At 39.6% G+C, this 13671-nt stretch overlaps 1 protein-coding gene across 3 annotated transcripts; it reads right to left on the bottom strand.

Moving 5' to 3' along the window:
• Window positions 1–2562: 2562 nt before the first annotated feature.
• Window positions 2563–12855, bottom strand: MAGOHB (mago homolog B, exon junction complex subunit). Of its 3 annotated transcripts, none has more exons than XM_088837323.1 (5): window positions 12686–12855; window positions 6850–6908; window positions 6104–6214; window positions 3890–3972; window positions 2563–2928 (listed from the first exon to the last, which is right to left on the bottom strand). In XM_088837323.1, the coding sequence occupies exons 1-5, from the start codon at window positions 12777–12779 to the stop codon at window positions 2829–2831; spliced, it is 447 nt and encodes a 148-aa protein (XP_088693449.1). In that variant the 5' UTR covers window positions 12780–12855; the 3' UTR covers window positions 2563–2828. The 3 variants fall into 3 exon arrangements, with proteins under 3 accessions (XP_088693449.1, XP_088693451.1, XP_088693450.1); XM_088837325.1 differs by having other exon boundaries at window positions 6850–6952; window positions 12686–12779; XM_088837324.1 differs by having other exon boundaries at window positions 12601–12689.
• Window positions 12856–13671: the final 816 nt, after the last annotated feature.

The following is a 13671-nucleotide window of genomic DNA, read 5'->3' as shown; positions in this document are numbered from 1 at the left end:
ACCTCAATGGCTTATCTTTTCACAGCAGCAGGCTGTTCTTCCTGTCCCAGCCTGAAGTGAAGGTTTCAGGAATAACCACCAGCTCCCAGGGAAAGATGTTCTGCATCATTCTGTTGGGAGGAGTAACTTCACCTGGCATGTTCCCCCTTCCATGGTTATTTGTCCTAATGCCTTAACTTTTTGTCACTGAGCCATATGAAATTTCCTGGCTCTTACAGTAAAAACTCAAAAGAACATCTTATTTGAAGTTTCCTGTTTCCTTAACTACTTTATTTGTCCTTATCTTTACAGTAAAAGCTATTCTGAGTTAAAATCTTCCATTGTCCCAACTAGGCTCCAGCCATGAACCGAACAGAAATTTTCCTTCCTCCAACTGCTAACAAAATGAGAGGAACACCTCACGAAATTAAGTAATCATGGCCAAAAAAAAATGGATTTTGGATAACTATTCAGATTCTGTGCCACTAAGGGATAAAGTCTGTTCACAAGTTGAAAGGGAAATAGTTCCATGAAGCAGTGCCATAATAAAGAACTTTAATTCTTCAGTGTTCTTGCTACTCTATTACACAGTTTGGACTATAGGCTCACCCGCAAGTCATTTTTTTTTTTTTTTAATCTAACTCATTGTCATATAATGCTGCATGTGTGGTAAGTCGCCTCAGTTCAGTTCAGTTCAGTCACTCAGTTGTGTCCGACTCTTTGTGACCCCATGAATCGCAGCACGCCAGGCCTCCCTGTCCATCACCAACTCCCGGAGTTCACTCAAACTCATGTCCACAGAGTCGGTGATGCCATCCAGCCATCTCATTCTCTGTCATCCCCTTCTCCTCCCGCCCCCAATCCTTCCCAGTAGTCCAATTCTTTGCGATCCTATGGCCAGTAGTCCACCAGGCTCCTCTGTCCATGGGAATTTCCAGGCAAGAATACAGGAATGAGTTGCCATTTCTTTCTCCAGGGGATCTTCCCAACCCAGGGGTCAAACCCACACCTCCTGCATTGACAGGCAGATTCTTTACCACTGAGCAACCAGGGGAGCCTGGGGGAAGTTATGAATGAGGACAGAGTTAACACAGTAAAGACTTTTTCATCCAAGGGCTATTTCTCCCCAGTCTGGCTTAGTCCTGAGTGGATTACCTTATTCAACAGGACCCACAGAATGATTATTTTGAGGAGCAACCAAAAATTGTGGGCCCACAGGAGTTTTCTCCTTGAGGCTGACATCGTGTAACATGGCTTTATACTGCACATTCATCAGGGTCTACAGCTTGAATAGAAATGCTTGTTTTCATATAAGCAACCTGAAAGGGATGACAGCATAGTCTTTCACAGCGGTGGTTTGGAGACCAGGTGACTTTTCATGGCAAACCAGAAGAGGATACGCATTTTAATGCACTCCACAGTAAACAAGCTACCATGCCATGCTCCAGAGCTACACTATCCAAAGGGTAGCCACCAGCCTCATTTGGCTATCTCAATCTATTAAAAATTAAATAGCACTAAAAAAAAATCTATTGGCACCAATTATGCCTGTTATTTCATCTGTAAATGAAAAATCCAACAAGAGGACAAGACTTAGACTTATTACAGTAAAGGAAAAATGTTACAGAATCTAAATTGGCATATATGGGTCTTTTAAGTTTTCTATGTTTTAAATTTTTCATAATAAAACACTGGAAAATATTACTTTTAATTAAAATGACTCTAAATTCAGTTATGTTAGCCACATCTCAACTACTCAGTAGCCAAATGCAGTATCCAGTGGCTACCCTACTGGACTGCTCATATAAACAGTATCTCTATTATTTCACAGATTACCAGAGTTGCTCTAGTCTAGCTACTCTGGAGCCCTGGCTAGCCATCAGACCCCAGTTCTTCCACCCTAAGGTCCCTAGAGGGGACCTGACTGATCTTTGGGCAAAGTGGATGATGACTGCCAGGACTGCATACTTTCAGAGTGAAGGTGCAGATGGAAAAGTAACAGAATACCAGGGTATGAATTACTAACACACAAAATAATCAAGTCTATCAGAAAGAGGTTAAAGGGAACTGGGAAATATGACTGGGACTTGTGTTCATTAGGAGTTAGGATATAAATACAGACACACACAAACACACACACACAGAGACGTCTAAATTTTAAGTAATTTGTTGAGCTGAGAACTCATTTATTTCCCACAGATATACAAAATATGTGTATTGTGAAATATGGGAATAGGCGCATAATAAAACATGTGTCTAACTTTGGATACTGACTTTACCTTTGTAACCTTGAGGAAATCACTGCTTACACAAAAACATTTAAATGTGAATAACCCCTAAGGAGTTTGTGACAAACATAAAAAGTCCAAAAGCTTCTATAAACAACTTCTTTGAGCACCAAAAAATTAAATTCCATCAGGTGTGGCAGAAACAAGGGGAGATCTACAACTGCTTTTAAACAGATGGGAACCTGGCTACATGTTTTTACATAAAAGACTCTCTGTCATAGGATACACCTTCTAGAACAATTTTCATCTTTAAAATGAATCAGAGATCTGGCCTCCTGAAGGACCAAAAGCACTCTTCATCCAGGCTGTGATGTTTTATTGGAGCAAAATTTCAACAAAATGTGGCTTTTATTTACAGAGTTTAATGTGTGCAGTGACTGCTCAACCCACTTGGACTCAAGTGAAGATAACCATTAAGCCTGCTTAGATACTGTCTTGTTTTCAATTTGCATACAAAAAAGTCTGCTTCACAATCATAAAAACCCCAATATTATAAATGAACAAATCCTCCCTCACCCACCCCTTAATTAAATATAAGCCCAGTTTCAAAAAACATATAGTTTAGATTGGTTTAATTTTGAAATGTAATCCAATAAGACTAAACACTAAACACTTCAGGTCCTGTACCAAATAGTAAAATACTCGAAGGCCTTCAGGATCCCTAAAATTTAAAAGATAAAAGTTAGTTTTTTATTCCAAGAATGAAACAACATAATAATATAAATTAATTCTTAAAACAGAGACCAAAAACCAAAAACAATTAAAGGAACTGAGGAGAAAGGATTTTCTTATAACTATTAATATTACTGATGTACTGGACAATTTCTATCTCTATCTTTTCTCTGAACTTTTCTCTGAAATTCCTCTCTCTCTCTTTCACTGAAACCAGTTAAGCAAACAAAAAGTTATTACAAGTTACGCTGATAGGAAAATAACACTAGAACAACATTTTGAGGGGAAAAAGTGGAAAGAAATAGTAGGAGGCAGAGATTTTTCAGATAACGGTAAGAGGTATCTATCAGACAGAGTTTGGGAAGGTACATATGGCTACAGCCATACTTAAGCTATATTGGGGTTTTCTCCATTTCTTTCTTTTTTTCTTTTTTTTTTACTTTACATTATTGTATTGGTTTTGCCATACACTGACATGAATCTTCCCCGGGTGTACATGTGTTCCCAGCCTGAAACCCCCTCCCACCTCCCTCCCCATCCCATTCTTCTGGGTCATCCCAGTGCACAAGCCCGGAGCACCCTGTATCATGCATCGAACCTGGACTGGCTATTCGTTTCACAGATGATAATATACATGTTTCAAGTATTAAACCCAAGGAGGCAAATGATGTCATATGGAACTAATAAGGGTGAGAAATCCAAGAAGGATTTCTTTTAAATTCTGTGGGGCTGCATCCAGACTAAGATTTTTTGGCAATCAGTAAAATACACTGATAACTTCTTTGATAACAAGTCTTCACTAATATAAAAATGAGGATTACATATACATAATAAATTGCTACAGGATACAATTAATCTCATCAAACTGGCTATGGTTCTAAAATGAGCCTAATAAAACATGTCAATTTAGTCAAAATACTTTAGCTTTTATTAATACTTTTAATACTCACTTTGACTGATTGACGTCAATAAGAGAACCTATTTTTGATGTGGTAAAAGAAATGTGTTCATCTCCAATTACAATTTCAAGCTCCTGAAAACAATAAAACAGAAAATGCATTTAATGTAAAAATTCACCTATTACAACTGCAAGTTTTCTAGCCATAATAGAGGAGGGGGTAAAAATAAAAAAGAAACAATTTGTTAACTATAAACTATGTCTGTAAAGTAAAAATCTCATCAACTCCTTAGAGTTCCCCAGTATTAGGCTGGATCAAGAACTGCTTTCCAGAGATCTCATAAAGAAGATGCTATCGAATGAATGATAGACTTCAGAGTCACACAGAAATGTTTCTTATGATGTCAATAAAAACCAATAACATGGGTTTAAGCCTATTTTTAATATAATAAATACAAATACATTTATCCTTTCTACCAGGCTCTACAAATAAAGAGCATAATTTTAATAATAGCACTATTTAGCAACTACTGTGTATCAGGCCTGCTGAAAGGGACTTTAAAAATATATTCTCTGTAATCCCCAAAACTGGGCTAAAAAAGCCTGTCTTTCTCAGTTACAACCACTAATATGTGATGGTACTAATATTTAAATCTTGGATTGTAAGACTGAAAGATTCATACTCTTTTGACTTCACAAAACAATTACAATTAAGAACTAGTAAAACAAAACAGCATAAAACAGATTTATGCTTCCAGTGTACAAAATTAAGTATAAATTTTTCTCCTTATTTTATCTGCAAATCTAAAATGAAAAATTAAGAGGCTATGTCTGTATTGAGTTTTCAGTTTAAATTAACAGATGCCATTAAAGACACTCCCGGTTCTGTATTTGATCAGAAAAGATCTAATTATGCCCCTTTATGGCACACACACAGAATGGATAATTAAGACTCTCAAGCAATCAAAATCTTTGACCTAAATATCCAACGGACAACTACAAGGGCATAAGTAATCCTCCCCATTACCCAAAACACATGAACACGTGATCAAGTGGGTAGATGAAAAGACTGCTCTCTCCTTGAGTCTAAGAGATAATAAAAGGTTTGCTGCTGTTGTTTCTGATTTTCAATGCCTATATATATATATATATATATGTCTAAAACAAATGAGGATTTAAATTTACTTCTTAAAAGTGTTCACAGTGAATACAATAAATACTGTTAACTATTACCTTTGCTTTCCTAAATAATGTTTCTTTAAATAGAAGCGTTAAGTTACTGTTACAGAGCATCAGCATCTATTCTCCACATTTTCTTCTAGTCAAAGAAGTTGTTATAGAGTGTAATCCTCAGGAACACACAAAAGGGAAATTAAGTGTTTCTTCCTCCTGCAGTCATATCTCATTCTTCCAGCAGTTGAAAAGACCCAATTCAGAAATCAAACTGTCTTTCTACAGAGTGAAATCAGGCCTTCAGAGCTCTTCAGCAGCCCTTTGAGAAATACCAATTTTTCTGAAGGGAATATGACAGGCAAAGGCAATGGTCAGTTTGAACAAAGAAAATAATCAAATCTCTCTCTGGGGTATAAAGAGGCAAATAAAAATTTTCAAAGTTATATATCTGGAGAAAGTGAATTTTACATAATGAGAATCCTAGTTCTCAAATTTAACAAACATTTGTGCTTTTTCCTACCTATTTTTATTATTTATTAAGAACTCATTGGGCTTCCCAGGTGGTGCCAGTGGTAAAGAATCCACCTGCCAGTGCAGGAGATGCAAGAGACACGGCTTTGGCTTCGATCCCTGGGTCGGGAAAGCCCCCTGGAGGAGGAAATGGCAACCCACTCCAGTATTCTTGCCTGGAAAATCCCATGGACAGAGGAGCCTGGTGGGTTACAGTCCATGGGATCAAAAAGAGTCAGACAGGGCTGAGCACACATGCAGGCAAGAACTCATTATTCCTAATAAAAGTACTTAACCTATAATGGAAATTAATCCTAACACTGTGAAAACACCCTAAGGTTAGCTGCGGTGGCTGCAGAGAAGACTGTTCAGAAAGATGTCTAAACTGACTCTTTTATTACTAGGAGGTAGCTCACAAATTGATGCAAAGTAAAACACAATTATAAACCATTTACCAGGTGCCTACTAGATGAAAAAAATCCAAGATTCAATTAGGGTCTATTCTAGATAAATAAGGAGAAACACAACAATTCTATTAATAATTTTTACAATTTATGCATTTAAAGAATTATGAAACACAAACCTGTCGGCCAACCCTGTCAGGGGGAGGCCACAGAGCATCGTCTTCTTTTGTAATTTCACTGTCATCAATGATTCTCTTTAGTTCTTCCATTACACTCTTGTGTACATAAGCCTGAAAGCAAGCAATAAAAATATCAGGGTCTACATCTTGACACAACTTAGACAGAAATAATAAAGCAGAGTTACAAACCCTGAGTATGCAAACAGAATATTAAAGAAAACTTTAATTCTGATTCTAAAAGGAGAGAATCATTCATCCTTATTGATTTTTCTTCACTCTCTTGCCCTTTCCTTTAAAACATATTTTTCCCTCTTCATATCATTATTCCCTCCTTAAAACCTTGTATCAAATATCTCTGAGTGGTTAACACAAAATTTATGAGGTGAACAGTGACAAATGCAAATACACATCACAGTACGGTGAATTCTTTCTTATACCTAACTTTTGAGACTTTCATTTAAAATGCATACTGTGTTCAAAACATGATTAATTTTAAATAATGAGCAGAGTAAAAAGACCAAGTTAATTATAAAATGAATTAACTGATATGCTCAAATGTGGTACTATAACTTAATATATTCAGATTGATTCTTCTGCTGTTATAGATGCTACAAAGAATCCTTTTTCAATCTATAAATCAGCCTCTTCTCTATAGCCTTACATGTACTTTAAATATGTAAGTAAAAACACAGACATGAGGAAAACAGGCTTAACACAAAAAAATTAGACATCTGAAAAGAACGTACCTCCTTTCTGATCATGACATCATTTTTATAATTGCTGTTGTTGGCATATCTAAGTTTTCCTGTAGGAAGTAGAAAGAAATTCAATCTATAACAGCAAAAACTGCTAAAAAAATAAGAAAGAAATGACATCATAAGCAATTTTGAAGGTAAAAACTATATTATATTACTACTTTTATTAATATTTCCTCCCTCCTGGCATAAGATCAATGGTGGATATGCATCTGCTGTTATGATGGCTGAAGCTGAAGCCAATCAACTCTTTATACTCCATGCCTTTAATACACTTTCATGTAATAGGAGGGTCATTTTCAAAACCCATTTTCTTAAGCAACATCATGATTTAAACAGGGAATCTGTTTAATGAAACAACTAATGTTTCTTCTAAAGTTTACCTTACTTTATTGTGTTATTGTCTTATTTATGTCTTATTGGTGCCTCTGAGTTACCCAGAGCATTTAATCTAATCTGTAAAACAACCCTAAAAAGTAGGTTTCATTCTCTCACCTATTCACAATTAACAAAAACAGAGAGTTAAGTAACTTGCTCAAAGTCACACAAGATTCAGACTTAAATCTACTTTGTACCAATATACATGCCTTCCTCACAACTCCAAAATGTTCTCATTTATTTTCCTTCAATGTATCATGGTAATGCTATTTTAGAACTATAATTAAGAAGCAATACAAACTTGACTTCCCTGGTGGCTCAGAAGAAGAGTGTGCCTACAATGCAGGAGACCTGGGTTCAATCCCTGAGTTAGGAAGATCTGGAGAAGGAAACGGCAACCCACTTCAGTATTCTTGCCTGGAAAAATCCCATGGATGGAGGAGCCTGGTAGGCTACAGTCCATAGGTCACAAAGAGTTGGACACGACTGAGCGATTTCACTTCACAAACTATATAATGTTTCCAAATAAAAACTGGTTAGTTTGTTTTCTGATTTACATTGAATGTTGATATACTCCCTTATGTACGCTTCTCCTCATGGCTGGTCAGTTGCCTAGGTACAGCTGTAATGTGATCCAGATCCTCTAAAATGATAGGTTATCTTAATAAGGTGAATCTCTAAGGAACTGCTGTCTTTGGGTCTCATTATTACAGATAGAAAGGTTGTGAAACAGTGGTGGCGGATGAGAACTACTGTTCTGAAATGAAACTTCCCTGAAAACACTCAATCAAAGATTAAGAAGCCTCTTATCCTTATCCGACTTCCCTGGTAGCTCAGACGGTAAAGCGTCTGCCTACAATGGGGGAGACCCGGGTTATATCCCTGGGTCAGGAAGATCTCCTGGAGAAGAAAATGGCAACCCACTCCAGTACTCGTGCATGGAAAATCCCTTGGACAGAGGAGCCTGGCAGGCTACAGTCCATGGGGTCGCAAAGAGTCAGACACGACTGAGCGACTTCACTTTCATTTTATCCTTATCCTTATCCATCAGAGGGCAGACAGAATGAAAACCACAATCACAGAAAACTAATCAAACTGATCACATGGACCACAGCCTTGTCTAACTTCATGAAACTATGAACCATGCCGTGTAGAGCCACCCAAGACAGACAGGTCATGGTGGAGAGTTCTGACAAAACGTGGTCCACTGGGGAAGGGAATGGCAAACCACTTCAGTATTCTTGTCTCGAGAATCCCATGAATAGTATTAAAGGCAAAAAGATATGACACCGAAAGATGAACTTCCCAGGTCGGTAGGTGCCCAATATGCTACTGGAGAAGAGTGGAGGAATAACTCCAGAAAGAATGAAGAGACAGAGTCAAAATGAAAACAATGCCCAGTTGTGGATGTGACTGGTGATGGAAGTAAAGTCCGATGCTGTAAAGAACAACATTGCATAGGAACCTGGAATGTTAGGTCCACGAACCATGGTAAACTAAAAGTGGTCAAACAGGAGATGGCAAAAGTGAACATTGACATTTTAGAAATCAGTGAACTAAAATGGACTGGAATGGATGAATTTAATTCAGATGACCAGTGTATGTACTACTGTAGGCAAGAATCACTCAGAAGAAATGGAGTAGCCCTCATAGTCAACAAAACAGTCCAAAATGAAGTACTTGGGTGCAATCTCAAAAATGACAGAATGATTTCTGCTTGTTTCCAGGCAAACCATTCAATATCACAGCAACCCAAGTCTAGGCCCCAAACACTAATGCTGAAGAACCTGAAGTTGAATGGTTCTATGAAGACCTACATGGCCTTCTAGAACTAACACCCAAAAAAGATGTCCCTTTCATCACTGGGGACTGGAATGCAAAAGTAGGAAGTCAAGAGACACCTGGAGCAACAGACAAGTTTGGCCTTGGTGTACAAAACGAAGCAGGGCAAAGGCTAACAGAGTTCTGCCAAGAGAACACACTGGTCATAGCAAACACCTTCTTCCAACAACACAAGAGAAGACTCTACACATGGACATCACCAGATGATCAATACCGAAATCGGACTGATTATATTCTTTGCAGCCAAAGAAGAGAAGCTCTATACAGTCAACAAAAACAAGACTGGGAACTGACTTAAATCGAAGAAAGTAGGGAAAACTACTAGACCATTCAGGTATGATCTAAATCAAATCCCTTACGATTATACAGTGGAAGTGAAAAACAGATTCAAGGGATTAGATCTGATAGAGTGCCCGAAGAACTACGGACAGAGGTTTGTGACATTGTACAGGAGGCAATGATCAAGATCATCCCCAAGAAAAAGAAATGCAAAAAGGCAAAATAGTTGTCTGAGGAGGCCTTACAAATAGCTGAGAAAAAAAGAGAAGCTAAAGGCCGAGGAGTAAAGGAAAGAAACACCCATTTGAATGCAGAGCTCCGAAGAATAGCAAGAAGAGATAAGAAAGCCTTCCTCAGTGATCAATGCAGAGAAATAGAAGAAAATAAAATGGGAAAGACTAGAGATCTCTTCAAGAAAATTAGAGATACCAAGGGAACATTTCATGCAAAGATGGGCACAATAGAGAACAGAAATGGTATGGACCTAACAGAAGCAGAAGATATTAAGAAGAGATGGCAAGAATACACAGAACTATATAAAAAAGTTCTTCATGACCCAGATAACCACAATGGTGTGATCACTCACCTAGAGCCAGACATCCTGGAATGCAAAGTCAAGTGGACCTTAGGAAGCATCACTATGAACAAACCTAGTGTAGGTGATGGAATTCCAGCTAAGCTACTTCAAATCCTAAAAGATGATGTTGTGAAAGTGCTGCACTCAATATGCCAGCAAATTGGGAAAACTCAGCAGTGGCCACAGGACTAGAAAAGGTCAGCTATCATTCCAATCCCAAAGAAAGGCAATGCCAAAGAATGTTCAAACCACTGCACAATTGCACTCATCTCACACACTAACAAAGTAATGCTCAAAATTCTCTAAGCTAGGCTTCAACAGTAGGTGAACATCTACTTCTGCTTTATTGACTACGCCAAAGCCTTTGACTGTGTGGATCACAACAAACTGTGGAAAATTCCTCAAAAGATAGGAGTACCAGACCACCTTACATGCCTTCTGAGAAATCTGTATGCAGGTCAAGAAGCAATAGTTAGAACCAGACATGGAACAACAGACTGGTTCCAAATTGGGAAAGGAGTATGTCAAGGCTGTATATTGTCACTCTGCTTACTTAACTTCTATGTAGAGTACATCATGTGAAATGCCAGGCTGGATAAAGCAGGAGCTGGAATCAAGATTGCCGGAAGAAATATCAATAACCTTAGATATGCAGATGACACCACCCTTATGGCAGTAAAGCAAAGAACTAAACAGCCTTTTGATGAAAGTGAAAGAGGAGAGTGAAAAAGTTGGCTTAAAATTCAACATTCAAAAACTAAGATCATGGCACCCGGTCCCATCACTTCATGGCAAATAGGTAGGGAAACAGTGGAAACAGTGACAGACTTTCTTTTCTTGGGCTCCAAAATCACTGCAGATGGTGACTGCAGCCATGAAATTAAAAAACGCTTACTCCTTGGAAGAAAAGTTATGACCAACCTAGAAAGCACATTAAAAAGCAGAGACATTACTTTGTTGACAATGGTCTATATAGTCAAAGCTATGGTTTCTCCAGTAGTCATGTATGGATGTGAGAGTTGCACTATAAAGTAAGTTGATTGTGGAAGAATTGATGCTTTTGAATTGTGGTGTTGGGAGAAGACTCTTGAGAGTTCCTTGGACTGAAAGGAGATCCAACAAATCCATCCTAAAGGAAATTAGTCCTGAATATTCATTCGAAGAGACCCTGACGCTGGGAAAGATTGAAGGCAGGAGAAGGGGACAACAGAGGATGAGATGGTTGGATGGCATCACTGTCTACATGGACATGAGTTTGAACTTAGCTTCCAGGAGTTGGTGATGGACAAGGAAGCCTGGTCTGCTGCAGTTCATGGGGTTCCCAAGAGATGGAGAGACTGAACTGAACTGAAGATTAAGAAAAGACTTCTTAAACCATGTGACTGGCAAAAATTGACATGGACCAGCTAAAAGCTGTTCACAAGCCAAGACCCTGAAGACAGTATAAACCCAGGGATTGAACCCGGGTCTCCCACATTGTAGGGAGCTGCTTTACCATCTGAGCCACCAGGGAAGTCCAAAGAAAGAAAAGATAAAAGAGAATTCAAGTAAATTTGGCTCCTGAGCTAAATTTAGAAACAACCTGAGGGGAACCAGGAAGATTAGGGACGATTAAGGTTCCTAAATAATTGCAGAATGTAGTTACCCTGACTTCTACCTGACATGTCTCATATTCTCCCCTTTTCCTAGTATGTGATCCTCCCCCAATTTTTCCTTCATGCCTTCCCAGAACTTTGTCCAAAGGATGAACACAGCACCTAATATGCATACCACTTTACACTTTGTTTTATGTTTATGTCATCCACCAAGACATAACTCCTTGAGGGGAATGAAAACGTCTTATGCACTACTGTACCCTCAATTTTTGTTTTTACCTGTTGCCCAGCACATAATATGTATTCAAAAAAACAGTCCATGCAGTTGGACTACTGTTGTTACAATAACAGTTCAATATACAGTACAACTATCTAAAGAGAATTACAGTTGTCAAAATGTAGAATTTGCTGCAGATTCCTTGGGCTACTGGCAGTTTCACCTCACCGCCCCCCGGCTTCCCTGCTCATAGGGCGCTCAGGAGTCTGACTCCTTTTTTCCCAGAGACCAAGAAAATACGTCCTCTCATTCCAATGCTCATCTCAATTGTGGCCTTCTTGAAAAAGATTTCCGACTCTTTAATGCAAAACCACGCCCCCTTAACGCATCCAATAGCGAACAACTGTATGTAAGCACCCGAAAGACATCATTACTCGTTTTTCTACACGTTGGGCTTCCGGCCTTCAGAGCAGGACTCATTTGCTTTTCTCGACTTGTTGCCTTCCATACAGTGCCTGAATGAGTAAAACGGATGAATGGGCCGTCTGAAATTTACTATTTACAGGAAGATTTTAAAAGTCCATGGGCCCACCGCGTGGTGCGGATGTTCTCAAAAAAGTCCAAGTATTAGGTTGATTAACTATAAGGCCTTTAAGGTCCCTTCCGGTGAACTGATCCTAGGATTCTGATTACTATAGCTTGAACTCTGGGATCAAAGGCAACATAGGCTTTTCTGAAATAACGGACACCGATAAATTCTCTCTTATTCCCCCAAACCAATGCACGCTTCCTACATTTTTAAGCTCCTGGACCCAACTGTACACTCGCGAGCCCGAGCAAGCTCACCCACCCACCCTGCCTCCTTCGCGGCCTCTCCGCCTCGCTTCTCCCCTGCTCAGCAGTGCTCCCAGTTGCGGCAGCCGCCGCTCCTCCGCTCACCGTCCGGCCGAAACTCAAACTCCAGAAACTCGTGTCCAAACTTGCCCTTGTGCCCTACGTAGTAGCGCAGGTAGAAATCGCTGGCCATAGCCATCTTTACTCCCGAAAAGCCCGCCGAAGGACCGGCCGACGTGCCTCCCGGCGCCTGGTAGTGACGTCACTCGCCCAAGGATCACACGTCACAGCGGGCGCGCCGCTCCAGCCTCCCTCAGCCCGAGAGAAGAGCGGGTGGGGGCCGGCGTGTGGCGGGGCAGGGTTGCAAAGACCTGAACTTTGCTTTCAGTTCAGTTCAGTCGCTCAGTCGTGTCCGACTCTCCGCGACCCCATGAATCACAGCACGCCAGGCCTCCCTGTCCATCACCAACTCCCGGAGTTCACTCAAACTCATGTCCACAGAGTCGGTGATGCCATCCAGCCATCTCATTCTCTGTCGTCCCCTTCTCCTCCCGCACCCAACCTTACCCAGCATCAGAGTCTTACTAGGGTCATATTATTTTCAGAATTAGTTAGATCATATTATATTGAGGAAGCACAAGTGGTACAATATGAAAGCATTTGTTATGGGCTCAGAGTTGCTCTAAGTTCTAAATTAAAAGTCACTCTGACTTTTGGGGTCTCACTGCATCCCGTGAGGTGGGTGTGGCCTTATTCCCCAGGTTAGTGGGAAGAGTCAAGATAAAAGCCCAGAATCAGAATGCAGATCTGCAGTTCAGCCGTGTCTCTTGCTAGGTTTGTAACACAGGCCTCACCGCTTTGGAACATGATGGCTCGTTTTCTGGCATCTAGAAGCCAGACGAGACAAAGTAGAAAGAATCCATCAAGACAGGCGGTCTGAAAGTTTGAAGAGTACATTGAAGCAAAATCTCTTGACAGTCATGATACGAAAAAAAAAATTATTTCAATAATAAAACTTGTTCGGTTACTGGAGTTTCAGCAATTTGATCACAGATCAAGTGGTTTAGCCCACATTTCTTCCGCTATAGAGT

The sequence above is a fragment of the Moschus berezovskii genome, chromosome 6, assembly GCF_049115385.1.
Source record: "Moschus berezovskii isolate FMDL1 chromosome 6, NW_MosBer_1.0, whole genome shotgun sequence".
NCBI classification, from domain to species: Eukaryota; Metazoa; Chordata; class Mammalia; order Artiodactyla; family Moschidae; genus Moschus; species Moschus berezovskii.
The sequence above is the reverse complement of the archived record's forward strand: the minus strand, read 5'-3'. Positions and strand labels throughout refer to the sequence as shown.